Source organism: Pungitius pungitius, chromosome 10 (genome assembly GCF_949316345.1).
Source record: "Pungitius pungitius chromosome 10, fPunPun2.1, whole genome shotgun sequence".
Classification (NCBI taxonomy): domain Eukaryota; kingdom Metazoa; phylum Chordata; class Actinopteri; order Perciformes; family Gasterosteidae; genus Pungitius; species Pungitius pungitius.
In genome coordinates, this window is record NC_084909.1 from 19,741 (window position 1) to 36,254 (window position 16,514).

General features: G+C 43.7%; 1 protein-coding gene across 1 annotated transcript; it reads right to left on the reverse strand.

Annotated features, from left to right (window-relative positions):
- Positions 1-1,967: 1,967 nt before the first annotated feature.
- agpat3 (1-acylglycerol-3-phosphate O-acyltransferase 3) lies at positions 1,968-15,839 on the reverse strand. The gene is made up of 10 exons (XM_037488373.2): positions 15,627-15,839; positions 8,641-8,698; positions 8,295-8,524; positions 7,687-7,856; positions 7,402-7,563; positions 6,207-6,360; positions 6,024-6,126; positions 5,563-5,638; positions 5,176-5,374; positions 1,968-5,042 (listed from the first exon to the last, which is right to left on the reverse strand). The coding sequence occupies exons 3-10, from the start codon at positions 8,470-8,472 to the stop codon at positions 4,951-4,953; spliced, it is 1,134 nt and encodes a 377-aa protein (XP_037344270.1). The 5' UTR covers positions 8,473-8,524; positions 8,641-8,698; positions 15,627-15,839; the 3' UTR covers positions 1,968-4,950.
- Positions 15,840-16,514: the final 675 nt, after the last annotated feature.

A 16,514-nucleotide genomic window follows, 5' to 3' on the forward strand; every position in this document is an offset into this window, starting at 1 on the left:
ATGACAGTTAATACATTTCCCTGCACTATAGACTTTTTTTTAGATAATCAGCTGACTGCCACCAGGTGTGTGTTTGGTGTGTATATGATGAGATACCAACAGTGCTAACTCTATACCTTCTATTTCCATTGTGACGTCTGAAGGAGAGCTTTGCTATAGTAGATTGTAAGTGGCAGCCAGTTATCTTATCCTTTTTAAGAGATTAACACAGATTGTAAACAAACTAAATTATTTATTTCCTCATCAAGATAGAAAGGGTCTGCCGTTCATAACGGCGTACTTGGATCTCTCCTACTCCATCTCTACCTATAAAAATATATTAAAATGCCTAGAAACAACCGGTAAATACAATTTAAAAATCCATCCTGATTCTGACACACATTGTGCAAACTTCAGGCAACAAAGACGACTTTACAAGATGACGGCCGTCTGACCGTGAGGGAATAGAAGCATTAATTACTCTCTGGCTAGATGTATGGCTTAACTGCACATCCAAATCCCAACAAGATTTTGAACAAAAGGTCAATACCTTTTTTTCAAAATCTTGTTGAGATTTTTAGTTGCCCCTTTAAATTATTTCAGTGTGAGTATATGCGAAGCGAAAGGGGTCAGGCTCACTCTCATTACGCCTGACGAAGTTTAACTACGACTGAAACACTTTGGCCGTGATCACCATTTGTTTTATGGGCGAAAAAAAACACCACTTTTACACACCTCCTTATGTGGCAGCATCATCTAACACGATCGCCTTGTTCTTCTGTCTCTGTAAATGAAAGGTACATTAAGTCCCATTTACTTCTACGCACACACCAGGGTGATGACACCCAGGATCTGTGTTGCTGATGACTTTGTACTCACTGGGTTTAGCTTCTTCTTCCTCTTCTTCATGGCAGCTCAGTCGCACTGCGAGCGGCCGGTCGCGGTTTGACCTTTTGTTGACGTCCAAAGGTTCTCGTTGCGCTTCTTTCTTCTGATAGTGCCGATGGACCCCTACGACTGGCCTTCAAAACCTTCTTGGCCTCCTTTTTGCTCCTCTCGCCGTTTCATTTTCTAATTTTCTAACCCTCTCTTTGAGCTCCTTGATTCTCTTTTCCGATTCATCATCATTCGATCAAGGGCCGTTTCCTTCTCCGCACACTTTTCCTTAAAGGCTGCCATCTCTTTGTTCCTGGACCCTTTCTTTCACCGCTTCCTTTTCCGTCTCGCTGCTTTGCCTCGTGGCTTCCAGGACGTCCTCTTTCACAACACTTCTTTCACGCAGGCTGTTTGTCATTCCCTCTTTTCGCATGACAACATGTTGGAGCTGCTTGTTCTCCCTCTTGGCCTCCTCTAATCCATGGCCAAGACAGGGTTTGTTCCCCAGAGGAGATATTTGATCCGAGTGTGTCATAAATGGCAACTAGATCCTAAAAGCATGCCGTGAACAGCTTGTTTTTATTTCAGAAATTTGAACATAAAAGCTGGGCACACTAAATGGCGAGAACCCTTGGAAGGACAAATACACAGCTTCCCCAGAGATTCTCTATTCAGGTCGGTGATCTTTCTAGAGAGGCACACAAATTAGAAAACTGTGAATGACCAAATGAAAGACACAAAGCTTCTAATTAATACTCAAGTCAAAACAAATTGACAGCATACCTTTCCCTGTCCTCGTTTCTGCTCCGCAGCCTGTTGGAACCATTCCCTCCATCTCTTATTCCGGACGATAGTCCTACATGTAGAGCTGCGCTTTCATGTTTGACCACTTACACTATACAGACCAGCCAGATCTGATCTGTTCAAACAAGAGCCGCAGTCCTCATGAGCTTATCTACAGCAGACACGTGTTGCTTATTCATGCAGCAATGTTGGATTATAAAACAAAACTTTTGACTGAAAAAATTAGTTTCTCTGGGTCTTTTAAGAAGATAGATCAAGATGTTTGAACAGCAAGTAGCATTCACAAAAGCAAGAGTCACACACTCCGCTTCCTCAGAAAGCATCTTTATTCAGGTTCAAATTCAGAGTTGATGCCACAGCTACTGCATTGCCAGTCTTAAAAAAGAAAAAAAGGAGGAAAAAAAAGCGTCCCTGAGTTAGAATTAACTCGATTCAGTGACCATGCAAAAAGAAACCACAGATAATTACAATGTTGGAAATATGCTGTGTAAGCATCACCTGTGCTGAACTACAGCGTTCTGCCTGTGGCTTTCATCTCAAAGAGTCACTGAAGGGAACTACAGCTCCGAACGTTTGACATCTTCTTACGCTGCAGCTTTTTCCACCGGGGGAAACATTTGGTTGTAGCCTGAACTCCAGGCTCGTCATTCAAAAGAACTACTGCCAAAGAAAAGAATAAAAGAAAAAGGCATTGTTGCCTTTTCTAAAAGTGATCATAATCCTTTACATTATGTACACAATTATACAATCTCTTAACATCCTCTCATACGCCATGTGACTATACACTAAATCTTTCTGACAATTGATTGACAGTTGGGACATTGTGTCAGTCAAAAGGTCTACTACTAAATAACCACCACTGAAATCTCTGCAATTTGACGTCACCATCAGGCTTTTGTAAACGGGTCTAGTTCACACGTCTCACCGTCCTACTGAAAAAATGTGGATGTGTTATTATTAATGACTGAGGATGGATGTAAATGTGACAACGGCTCTGTTGATGGATGAGATGCACTGAGGAAGAAGTTGACTAAAGGTTGATTAAACTTCCCCTGGACTCGCAGTGTGCAAACAGAGAAACTCACAAATACAAAAAGTCAAAAAGAATAAGAGTTGCTGTGATTAAATCCTTTAATTTTATCAAGGGTATTAATTTGAAGAAAACATAAAAATAGCTTTAGAAAACAAAGATGACACAAGTGCCATTAACTCAAATATCCTTGAGCTAAAAGGAAAATCATTAAATTTGTTATGTTTTTTGATTCCATTAGACCACAAATTATATTAATATTTCTTTACAGAATAGAAAACATTCCGTGAAAAATGAATGGTTTTGAATACTTTTAACTTCTCAGCATTCTTGTTGCTTCTGAATGACGCGAAGAATTGGATTGCATTGGTATCTGATCAGATCTCTGGAGGAAAGAAGATGGCAGGCCAAGATACTGAAGCTGTAAACAAACAAGTGAAGCAACTGAACAACCTGAACGGATACAAACGGAGCTTTTTGTGCACAAGAGCAGAATTCATCTCGCCTATTTTCTTTTTAATTCCGAATTAACTCTAGAACAAGCTGCTTGGCAACTAATTCCAGCAACTTGCTTGCGATACAGGAGGACACTACAGGGGCTCAGTTAGCGTCTACATTTCCACAAGTTGAAGCAGCACTGTCTATTAAGGCTTATATGATATCGGTCTGATCTGACAACGCCACACTGAGGGGATGAACACAACAAACTGCTGCTGAGTGAGGAACATTCAAACAAACAAAATGCATGATTAACACCACATGTGGCTGAGGGGGGGGGGGGGGTCTTGCTACCATCGTTTGCATTTTGGACTGGCCATCAACTGGATAAGACCATTGAGCCGGTACTGCAGGAGCCGAGTGAGATGTATGGACAACCAACTGGGACGAGAATACAAAAGACCACAAAGAAGCAACACACAGACAACTTGAAATAGAAATGGCTTTCAATTATTCATTTGCTTTGGTAATCTAACCGAATCAATGCACACTGCTCCTCTATGCCCTGTAGGGGGCAGAGAGTGAACCTTTAAACAAAGTGGACACGGTTTCAAAGTGTATATGGGGGGGGGGGGGGGGGGGGACCCCTTAAGGCAGAGGTTTAAACATCACTACCAGTCTACGCCAGGAAAGAAAACTGATCCGCGGACAGCTGCGAGGCCGCATGGAGACGCTCGTGACCCGATTCTGGAATCGGGCCCCACTGAACGTCAGACACAAAAGCAGAGCAGTGTGCACAGCATTCCAACGCATCGGGGGAGGAGGAGGGAGGCAAGTGGAACAGCGCCAGTGTTTGGACCGAAACACACCAATGCTTTGAAATAATGAATGACAATATGTGAAGAAAAAATAAAATAATAAATCAACCAATCAAATCAATCAATGAGTGCGAGTTGGTAGTGCGAGCTACAAAGGAGACCTGTAACAGATGGTAGGAGTCCTTGATGAGGACCGGTTTTACATTCAGAGCCCTTGCTTTAGTTCAGCAGACACTGGCCTAGCCGAGACGTTAAGGGGCCATGTCACAGAATATGGAGAATTATTTATTTATTAATTTTTTTAAAAAGGACCTTTCCACCCTTGCATTATCTTAAGCATGGGAATGATGCAGGAGTTGTTTGGAGATATCTACCATGACTTCTGGCTGCTACCCAAATACAATGCAGCCGGACTGGATGTCAGTGCTGCTGCTCAAATTATTTTAAATGATACCTGAAATGACGAATTTCATAAAACCATCCTACTTTGATAATCCAATGATCTCAATGTGGTCGGTTTTTACAACATGAAACTGATAAGTAATCAGTCTCAAATGTACATTTCCAGAATAGTCAACATTCCACTCACCACCGTTGTATTGGAGGAGCAGAAGAAGTGTCAGCGGTGTCTCAGACTCAGCGCACATTAAATTAAATCTGCCGGGTACCCAGATTTCTTCTCTTCTGAGACCGGTGAGAAGCTTAACCTCGCGTGTTACCGGGATTTAACAGAACTTGGATGAAGGCGGTGGGATTAACGAAGAAGGATGGAAGGGAATCCAGTGGTGCATCCCCTCTCCCCCCTTTACATGTTTATATACAACAGAGGCTTTGAACCCAGGCCCTCTTTGCTCACTCACAATCTAGTGCCATTAGTATTTTTAATGTACAACAGCTGCATCTCCTCCCCTGAGCACCAGCTGACTCAACGGTAAAAGGGATTTGGGAAAGGGAGAGATACCGAAGAGTGGCCGCATGTGGGGGGAGGGGGGGGGGGGGCACACTTCAGTTTTGTTTCTTGGCCTCCGGGTTGCCGTAACTGGAGCCCGTTTTCTTCACCTCTGTGACCCCTATGAGGCGGCGGATAGCTATTGAGGCTGGGGAGAAGCAAACGGGGAAAAGAGTGAATGAGAACAGCTTTAACACATCATACAAAGCTGTGCATTCACCCATTTTTTATTTTAGCGTTTTCTTTACTGGTCACACCACAAGAGGACGCGGTTTACCTACCTATGATGAGGAAAATGACAAAGCCAATGATGAGGAGAGGGGAGCCGCTGACGACCACTCCACAAGCAAAGTTGATGAGGGGCGAGAGCAGCAGGGTGGCCCAAAACAGGAAGTTCAACAGCGTCCACGGCCTGCGACGGGGGATTATTGTGGGTCCGGGGTACTTGCCTTCCTTTTTGTAGTTTTCCTGCAGGGCATCCTGAGGAGGACGGAAAAGAATAATTGTTTTTGCTTCTGGGGAGATTAAGAACATTTGTCCAGTGCCCAGCTGGAAGAGGTACTAGTCATCAGAGTAGTGTCTGTTCAGGAGTCAACCAGCAAGTTACAGTAACTGAAAGTGTTCCCTGAGGTTAATTAAGGCCGCCTTTAGATTTTGAAATGTTCTACCTTCTCCTGGTAGAGCTTGTGCAGCCAGATTGCACACTCCTTCTCATCAGTTGGTATGTCCTCCACAGGAAAGCGCCTGGTTGTGAAAGACAGAAAACCTTGAGATTTAAATCATACCCTCACTGCAACTAATGAGAGCCTTCAGCTAAAATGTCATGGGACTGAATACAAAAAAAGGACTTGAAGGTGTAACATTGCAACAGAAAATAGATTGTCAAACCACTTGTTGACACTTTCCCACCACTAGAGGGCTCCCTCGCCCAATACTCCTTTACACAGAGGATCATTGAAAGATTTATTTGCAAAGCACTCAAACCCCCTCTAAAGGTCACGGGACAAAATGCAGCTGGTAAGAGGCAAAAAGGCTTAAAATACATTCGTTTCATTTAAAGAAACTGGGTTCAGTTGGCGCTCTGATGCATTATTATTATTATTATTACCACTAGGACGGCGGAACTCACCTCACACACAGGTCAGCTTTGTACTTCTTGCCATTGACGATGCCCAGGAGGGTCGGAGTTTGGTTGTCTTTGAAGTTCAAAGTCACGTCGTACACGGCACTCACTGTAAGAAAGGGGAGCACGGCGTGAGAATAAACGAGTGGTTTGTGAGTGTGGGGAACTTTGTGTGTCTGTACGAGCTACCTGTGCCCTTGAGACACTGCATGGTGGTGGTGAAGCCTTTGGTTCGGGGTAGTAGGTGGTATTTGAGCTTGGGCAGGCCTTTGCTCTCTGCGACCTGCATACTGATTTGGTGCTTTGCCTCTGTGAAGCGGGTTCCCTCGCAGTACAGCAGAAACTGTTATGGGGGGGGGGGGGGGGGGGGGGTAAAGGAGGAGATGAGCTCTTTTTTTCCCTTTGTCCCTCACTTTACACATGTCGATTTGACCAAATGCCAAAATTAAGTCCCCATCTCGCCTCAGTAGGTCTGAGGAAAGAAGCTCCAGAGACTGTGCCATCAGCAGCGGCCTAACGCTCGACTTAAGTTAATTAGATAAGCAGCTGATCTGCCTAATCTAAGGCTGGTAGTCTGGTTGAGTCAAGGAGAAAATCTGGAGACACAGAAAGCGTAACACCTCCAGTAAAAGGTGCTCAACAAAGAGCAGCACCTGCCGCAGCACAAGCCACGCACTCGGTTCAACAGAAAAGAGCAATTGTGCCAGGGGCTGTTTGTACAAAGACGACAGCTCAGTTCATGAAGCTTCGGAGGAAAGGAAGAAAAAAGAAACACGCCCTCCTGTTGAGAGCTTTCACACACACACAGCCGATGTGTGAATATGGAGAAACACAAAGTAGAGCAGAGAAAAACTGTGTCAAAGGGCAACGTCCGCATTTCCTCCCAAAGAAATGACTCAATTACGGTTTATCTTAACGTAGATCTTATTTATTTTTACTACAAAAATTGCACTCTCCAAGTTTAGAGCTGAATATATGAACAATGTTTAAAAAGGGTTAGTTTTTGACAGTCCCAGGTCCTTGGTAGAAAAAAGACCAACGGTAACATACTCAAATGACTTCATGGTTGACCTTTGACCTGCTATCCTCTGTGCAAAGGGGAATTATTACTTTATGTACTGCTTTTGAGAGATCTAATAGACTAATAACAACCAAGTTCTCCTACATATCACTGACAGGATATAGTCCATATAACCACATGTCTGTCTGTTACTGGGTAAGTGTTTGGGGGTTGAAAAGGCACATGATATGGTGTTTTTATTTAACACAATGATAAAGCAGGTTTCAGGACTGGAGGCAAACAGCTGAGCCTCACACACAGCTTTCTACCAACACGTCCACGCTCACCAGAGAAAACAGAGTGTGTCTGCCGCCGTGTACCTACCCACATAAACTCAGGATAGTCTCGGAGCTGGCCCAGTCCCTTGAAGACAGTCTTACGGTCCTCCTCCCACTTTCTTTTGCAGAAGACTATTTCCAGGAAGTACCAAGTCCACCCAATCAAAGGAACCTTCAGAAGCTCGTGCTTGGCAAGCACCTTTGAACTCTAGAGAGGGAGGATAAATATATCTGAAGAGGTTTGGGGGGGGGGGGGGGGGTGTACTAGTAATCCATATTAAGTCTGACAACAAATATTTAGTCTGGACTCATTTATTCGTCTAGTACGAACCCCTAGGATGCCAAATCTTTCGCACATGGTCCAGCCACACAGGAAGTCGATCTCATAGTTGTGGTTGAGGATGACGATGACGTGCTCTTTGCCGAACTTGTCCACCGTAGCCTGTTCAGTGTAGAGGGTGCATTCTGTGCCGGACCACCACTCCAGCAGCATCACCAGCTCTGCTCAAACACAACAACACACATTGTGTGCACTGGGAATGTAAAGAACATTTTAGTATTCATCATGTTGATAAGGGGAACTACCACGTCAGGTTAGTTCCACAGTTTGCTGATTAATACAACATTAACATGCCCCAAATGAGTTGCTCAGAGTTATCACCTGCAGCTGAATGGAGCTATTTTTATGTAAATGCCTGTCTGTTTGAGCCTCGGCTGCTCTCAATTATCCACAGGCAACAACTGCTCACCAAATCGATTCATGCACTTAAATCTACTCCGAGCTAAAAGGGAAATGTAATAATTGACATTAATACAGCAGGTACCAAGTGTGACAACAACCCACCTAGTGGCTTTTCTTCCTCATTCTTTTCTTTTAAATATGAATGCATGTATTGCGTTGAAGTAGAGCCGAAACATATAAAGTTATAATGTACTCACGACTCCAGAGGGAGTAGGACAGCCGGCAGTTGATCTTGCGATAGAGCTGCCTGTTTATCGGCCAGAGGACGCAGGTGCAGAGCTGAATGAAGTTTATGATGAGGCCGCTCACCACAAACACAAAGCCCATCAGCAGCTGCAGGATGAACAGGCTCTTCACGCAGGCCACCAGACCCATAGCTGAGGAGCCTGGAGAGAGGAGTAGGCTCCTTTCTGTACACTATGACGACCTTGGGGGGGACGGACAATGATTGTGTCAACAATCGAGGTGATCGATTTATGTCTTGTTCTGCAGGCTTTCAGCTTTCAGTCATTACAGAAAAATAAAAAATAAACAGCTTCTCACCACGGTGGGATCCTTTTACAAGCCGCGCTTACACGGCCCTTCAGCCAATAATACGGACCTGGTGGAGACAGAAGAAAACAGGTTGAGCCAAATGGTGGAATTCTGTTGGCCAATAGCAGAATGATTCATTATTAAACATGTAGAATAATTAGACATTGAAGACAAAGAGCATGGTTAAAAGATTAGATTTTTAGTGCTTGTCCACGTAATGACCCGAGCACGGCCCTTTACACAAGATGCAGCGCGCACACACACGCACTTGTATATATTGCATGATTCTAGTACAAAATGTACATCTATAGTTTGGTTCATTTGGTAGAAGGGAGCCATGGGGCCAACGTGAGGTTAGACAACCCAAAAGGTCCATCCTTCATTAAAGCGTTTTGCTGATGAAATGGATTATCAAGACTGATTATGACCGGTTCGGTGCGACAGCAGCCCTCATTTCCCATTTCTATGCTACACACTTTACTTTAAACCGATACGCTTTACTACAAGAAAATTCATCCGAAGAATGAAGAGCACAGCAATGACCAATGCTTCTGATGTCCTCATGTGTTCATTGGGGTTATAACAATGAGATATCTGAATGTACAGTGCCAATCAATGACCGGTGATCAACTTTATGCCAGCGACAAAAAACAAATGAAAAAACATCATCGTTAATTCCATCAAAGGCTTTTGAAAGTCAACTTTGGGAGCTCCAGTTTTTCTGCAACAGGTCGAACACATTTATCCTGTTCTGACTAGTCGCACAGCAACAGACTGTAATTCTGCAAAGCATGCTGGGAAAGGCTCCACCTCTTTATGATGCTGAATGGAAAAGGGTTGAGGATCTATATTTGGCATTGGCCACATGTTTAAAACACTTGCATATGGACAAAAAAAGACTGGGTGGCCATTACATCAGCTATTCTTAACCACCATGGGTCATCTAGTGGAGTTACTGCAAGGTACACACAGAGCAGGTTATCTTCAGATTTAGGTTTATCGAAACATCCGCCCAATCAACACACGTCGATAACAGGTAGATAAACAGGTTATTACCCTGTTTGCCAAGAGCATTTCTTTCAAAAGAGATCGTTCGTGGAAAAGAAGGATTGTTCTTGGAAAAGAGTGATGTGTGACAAGTGACAACTTTACACCACTTAAAGTGTGGATCCTACATTTAAATTGGAACTTAACAGACATATGGCCTGCTTTGTTTTTGTTTTTATTCGTTTTATTTTGGAAATCTGAAGTGGGGCTGAAGTTACTGTTTTTGAACTCCTGCATCAGACGAGGTTTGATTTTGATTGTCTGACGTGACGCATGGTTCTGGCCACAGGAGAGCGGATTGCATACCAGCAACTTCTCTCCATCAGGCTTCATTTCACAGGCCACCTAGACACCAACTAACTGTGACCACATCTGCACCAAAGCCCATTAAAGTGTAGGTCAAGCCAGTGTAAAGCTGTTCTCAGAAACTTTTCTAATCCAAGTTGACCCGTTTCAGATCTCTATAGCGATAAGTGGACACCCAATCCATTTCTACCAAGTGGGCCTTCACCTGCTTTGCTTTATGGACACCATCAACTATCAGCGTATGGCTAAAGGAAATCAGAGCTACATGCCGAAAAAGCACAGCAGCTTTGTCTAAATATACTTCAAATGAAACAAATTCAGTAGTATATGAAGTGTAAAAACACATGCCCAAGACCAAGATTGCATAAAATAGTTCATTGAACTATTTCACTGTAGATGGGAAGCGCTTGATTTGATTCACATGAACAAGCACTTTGAAAGTATCAAAATTCTATTCATTCAGTAAAGGAAATTAAACCATACATGCTTTTCCACAGGGCAACAGCTCCTGGGCAAGCAAACATAAGATGTTTCTTAAGCTGTGTGGTTTGTCGACACTCTCACTCGTGCATCATATCCACCACCTGATGGATCTGCTCATCGGTACAAACATCCACAGTTGTGTCTGTAAATCCTGTTACAGATATGACCTTTGTTCGTACTGGGAGAGAGTGGCTTGAAGGGGCAAAGTCACACTGGTGCATATTTATCCTGCGGCTCCTGTGACATATTTAGGAAGGGAGGGGGGGGGGGGGGGGGGGGGAAGCTACAAGACTGAACAAGCAAAGAGGGGAGCGTGACATAAATGCAAAAGCAGATAGGTGACATTTTGTTTTGTTCAGGTCAGTCTCATAGTGAGGAACTGAGCAAGCTAAATGCAAAATACCATTCAATATTCATCTGCATTCATCTCAGCTTTGAGAGAGATTCCCAAACATAATAATATGAACTATGTGCAAATTTCCCCCCACGTTGCCTTCTTTCAGCCTTTTTACAACCGCCACACATTTTCACTCCGGATGAAATGAGGCTTTAATTCACAGTGCTGAGGGCATAGTGGCTCACGCATTCACGCCGCCCCCAAACATAACTTCCCTTTGTAAAATGCAAGTAACCTGCAGCACTCAACACATTTGCTTGGATGATTATGGTTGAATGGTAAAACCATGTCTTGGGGGAATGTGGCATTCTTATCTTCTTTGGCTTCATTTCAATGAGGGATGATTCGAGGATACAGAAAAGGCGGCTCAAAGTCCATTGGAGTTTGGCTTTTTACAGACTAAAAAAATGACACCAACTGTGATGCAAGGTATGAAAGGTCATGAAGGGGAAGCAGAGCCTCTCGTAGCTTTAAACCAGTCAGTAAAGCAAGTCACGAGCACCATCCAACATTTGGTTGACAGTTGTAACAAAGACAGACAGTAAATAGAAACTCATCAGGGGTGCCTCCTTTTGAAAAAGTATGGTTAAAACAATCTCAAAATCGTTGTAATTTATGCACACCAAATTATTTTTACTTTTGGGCTTTTACTTTTACTGAAATAACACTAAACTAAATTGACAATACCTAAACAACTCTGCGGTGGTTAACGTGACTGATTGGATCAGTGCTCTGCTATGGGTAGCCGTTTAATACGAGTGAACAGTAAAAACCTATTTCGCTAAAAAACACCATTAACATTAGGATCACCACTACTGAGCATCACCAACATTATCACACAAACATCAACTTTCTCTGTGCTGCGGCAGAAAAAACAGACTTTAGTGTTGCACATTCGTTTCCGGTGAGGTTTTGAGGAGCTCATAACAAAAGAAGGAATAAATCACTTTAAAAAAAAAACTAAACATTTGATTTGACCATTTAAAAACAAGCGAAAGGAGATCACTGCCTTTGTGGGCCCACCTGGAACCACAAAGATTAGAGACGCTGGCTGGGTTAAAGCTGCTTACGTTTGGACAGCTGCTTCTGCTAAAACCGTAATAAAAGCAAAACTTAGCTCATCTTGGCAGGCACTGCGCCCTGTCAAATCATTTCAATCCTAAAAACGTAATTTGGCTCGCTAAAGGTCTCCCCTATTCTTGCCAATGAGAGTCCTGTGCTGACTTCCACCTCTTTTTTAGAAGTTCTGTAGAAGCCGTCGTGGCCTGGCTGAACAAACTAACTTACCAGTAGACGTAGTAGGCCATCGCCATGATGACCAATGCCCCACAAATCCCAGTGAAGATCATCACAGCACTCTGGTTCAGCATTTTGGCTCCTGGTATTTCACCAAATTAAAGCCAGTATGATAAAAGAGAACATAAAGGAAAGTCCTCAAAGAGCTGTGAATAGTCACAGGCAGTACTGCTTCATCTCCATGATAATCCCACGGAAGGAGAGTCGCGGATTATGAGGAACACAGCCAGATCCCAGATTCCCTTTGGGCGGGTCGACTCTTCAGCGTCAGAGTTCACGACGAGGAAAATGACCAATAAGCATGGATCTTCATTGAGAGCGAGGGCAGTAACCGACCACAGAGACTGAGAGGTTCAGGAAGCGGTGAAACACATGTACTGTAACAGTGTCTTACATGCAGTCGCATCCTCTAATCCAATGGACCAGATTAGGGCTGATTAGCAAGCTATGGGCACCCTGGATATGTCACATGTCATTACAATGAACAAAGCAAAAAAGAAAGCGCTCCCCAACAAGAGGTTGAGTTAGTGGAAGGTGGACGCATCTGTCACGCTAAAGGAACCAATCCTAACTTAGCATTTCTCACCTCACCATAGGCCAACTGTTAGTGACACCCCACCAGGCAGGAGGGCAGGCCAACAGTTTCCTTAAGTGACCTCCTCATGCGTGTTGCCAACTGTGCTGTTTCTTTCTGGTCAAGTGTGATGAGAATGAAATAACCAAAAGCCTGGACATCAGTGATGTTCATTCAACATCTGCTCTCAGTCCATCTGTCTGTCTTGTTGGCCAAACCTTGGGACCAGGGCATAGTGTACAACAGATCTTTACAGCTGAGCCACACGGACATGGCAGGCAGGACTAGCGGGCACGCCTTGGGGCGCCGAGCCAGAGTTAATGTCACATGTAGTTCAGACAAGCCAGCACGGAGATGCAGAAATGGACTCCAGCGTTTACTGAAACAAATGGGTCAAAAAGGTTAGAGTACAGACCTGAGGCCTTATCACCAAATTTAAATGGGATAAAAATAAATGATGGCAGTTCGACAATGAATGTCAGCCATGGTTCAAAGTATTGAGCGATTTCATCATGGCCACAGAAACAGCGTAATGATGAGCACTCAATGGCAATGTCAGTTGTTTGTTTGACCAAGTGTGATATCTTTAAGCCACACTCCTGACTATCACTACAGCCAAAAGGGACTCGACATCAGGGATGGCCAATAGGTTGATTGCAAACGACTGGTGGATCGCCTGCCAAAAAAAATCTAAAAACAAATAATGTAAATTGCTGGCTGACCTAAAATTAGCCTTGCATCACTTTAGCAAGGTTACACCCCCTCCATAGCTCTCTCTGGACTGTGGAGATAGCTAAAGTAAGAGGTGATCACTGATACGGCTCAAGGAGAGAAAGGTGGTGCTTCTTGTTGTAGTTGAGCGATTGCAAAAGGAGCAGGGTCAAGTTAAGTCAACTGCTTGATGTGGACATTTAAAGTTTCTTTGACGTTAAACAGTCCCAAAAATTACATTACGTGTCATTTGGCTGACGCTTTAATCCAAAGTGACTTAAATTGCATTGTAACCCATGCGTTACATTTTGCCTGGGGAGCAATTAGGGGTCAGGTGTCTTGCTCAGAGACCCTTTGACATGGCACACGGGGCAGCCGAGATTCAAACCACCAACCTTGCGCCACCAAACATGATTACAAGGCTAATAAAAACATAGACTGCTAGTGTAGGATTACCTTTTAAAATGGCAAAGGTATTTGCATATGGACGTCTCAAAGTCCTATGGGGCAACACTTGATTACTTGATAAGAGTTAAATAGGTTACTAGGAGCCAACACATCCTTGGGCTTTGAACCAACAATTTCTTAATTGACCAAGTGTTTTATTATGACATCTAAAAGTCAAATAGACACTCTGAGCGGTTTCAAAGTATTTGGGGCCATTTGGTTACTATTGCAATAGGGAACACATTCTAATGTTATTTCATAGTAAACAGTTTCTGTTTGCACTTGGGTTTATGTGGCCCAAAAAGTTGCATGATATTCGAATGACACTGTTTGACATTTTGGGGTATGCGCAGTCCTGTGCACTCCATACAAAGCCAGACAGACTAAAATGCTGTGGACTATGAAGTGATAATAAACGCTATGCTCCTCATTAATAGAACCTGAGCGAGCATTTGATAATTTGGTATGCACGTTAAGTAAAATAAGAAGCTAATGAGCGCATGTTGGCCAGAAGGATTTTTAACATGTTGAAACCTGTGGGTATAGATGTCTGCAGTCTTCTAATTTACAGTACATCATAATCAACATTTTCTGCAGGTTGTATCCGATTAAAAAGAAATGGCCAATGCGCGTGTCTGGTCAGCAGGATAAAAGTGTTATTACCTCCAATACTGAAAATTCACATTTACACATTCACACTTAATGTTGACTGCACTGACAAGCAAGACAAAAAGCATGGATGGGCCAAACATTTAAGGTTATAGTCTAACTTAAGCCAAGAAGACCGTATTGTTAGAACACAGCTGCATCGTGCAAAAACAATATTCAAAAGCATTTTATGATCACTATTTACTAATTAAATACATTTAGACCCATAGACCAATAATCAAAGTAGCATTACTTGCCTGTCACCCACACACACAGACTGCTCACAGACTGCGGACCTAGTTGCTTGAAGTTAAACTAACGCCTGAAGTTGCCACTTGCTAAAATAGTCGCGGACTGGAATGAACTCCAGTGACCTCACGTCGGATGTTGTGGTACGACATCGTAACGCGGGTCAACCCGAAGCCTCCCGTGACGTCACACAGCGGGTGCACAAACGGTTCTCAGCGCGTTATGTGGGTGTTTTTTTTTAAACGAGCCCAACATTTAAGTTAGTCCGACAGGCCTCACGGTTTGATACCTCCGTGTGAAACGTGGCCCGGCTCAGGTGAGCTAATGTGACGAGCTAGCCGGCGTGCACCCTTCTGTCCAACCAGCGACACATGCTGTGACCGCGCCGGCGGGTGGTTGGGGGACAAATTAAGCTAGCTGCGCGGTGAAGTCAAAGTTGCACAAAACGCAATTTTCACCTCCATGCGTCACACCATGAAAACCAGCCACGCGGCCCCGCTCTTGCTTTCAGAGAGAACGAATACGTTGGCGTCAGGTGGCGGAAGCTTTTCACCTGAGCTTAGTGCGCAACTCGCAGCCCGGCAGCACAAGGGCAGAGTGGGCTGCGAATGGCACGGGCTAGCATGCTAAGTTAGCAAACCCGGGGTAGCGAAGTTAACAACTGGATTTCCTCAGGTGGGGGGAGTACGCCGGCGGGTATTTGGACATCCGATAGCAACTTGAACGAAATTGGTCCTTTACAGTACGTGTCATTGGCCTCCTCACCTGTGTCACTTCATGTATGCTAGTTAGGCGGCTAACGTTAGCGGTCAGTAACGGTACTCAGTAACGTCTTACCGGATTATTCACTTGGGAGTCGGTAGGTTCTCGAATAACTTGCTCGCTGCTTCCTCGGCTTCGGGTGCGTAAAATAACTCAGTTAAGTACTTATTTTTCACTTTGCCAGTTTCCCTTAAACGCACTAAAATGGACTTGAAGCGAGTGGCAGGGGCGCTATTGTTTGTGTGTCAAAGCGTCACGTTTCCTCCTCAAAGCCCGTCTGAAGGTGGCATGTCCTACATCCGGTCCGCCCCCGATTCCTTCTCATTATTATTCAAGTAAAATGCGCAATCTTTTTTAAAATAACGGGCGATCTCAAAACGCTGATTAAAAAAAGGAGTTTCATAGTACAAGTATATTTGGTGAAATGATGTATTTTGTGTATGTTACTGATTCATTGTGATTAGATAGTTCAGTTTATAGATTAAGCAAATATATACCAAATATTTTAGTAACACATTTCCACCTGACACGGCCATTAACATGCAATTAGAGTGATATAATTTCCCAGAATAGGTATTGATTGACCTTACAGAGCCCTGGAGTTTAGCCTACACTGTAGACAAAGGGAACACCAACCAGGCTTCCTTCTACTTTTGCGTGCTGTGTTCAGGTTGCAGTTGAGCAGACACATTGGCCTGCCTGGTTATTTGGGTCAATGCCTGCTATTCATACTGTGGATTAGCGTTGACAAAACCACTCTTCACCTGGCCCTAATCACACAATATAGTTGTACACAGTATACTTTCGAGTCATATTCAGCCTCAACCTAATTTAGTGATTATGGGTCTGTACAATGCAAAAAAGTTATTTGTATGGAAGACGTGTGCTTTTATCCAGTTAATAGACTGAAAATGTGTCAAGTAAAAAGAAATATCACAAATGCCCGGGGGACTCATGTCAAAA

Bases quoted from the DNA above. Each gene is read 5' to 3' on its own strand.
- agpat3 (XM_037488373.2), bottom strand. From the start codon at position 8,472: ATGGGTCTGGTGGCCTGCGTGAAGAGCCTGTTCATCCTGCAGCTGCTG. The intron at 7,564-7,686 runs GTTCGTACTAGA...CTCCCTCTCTAG, and splicing joins AAAGATTTGGCATCCTAGGG to AGTTCAAAGGTGCTTGCCAA. The intron at 6,127-6,206 runs GTAGCTCGTACA...CCTTTCTTACAG, and splicing joins GCAGTGTCTCAAGGGCACAG to TGAGTGCCGTGTACGACGTG.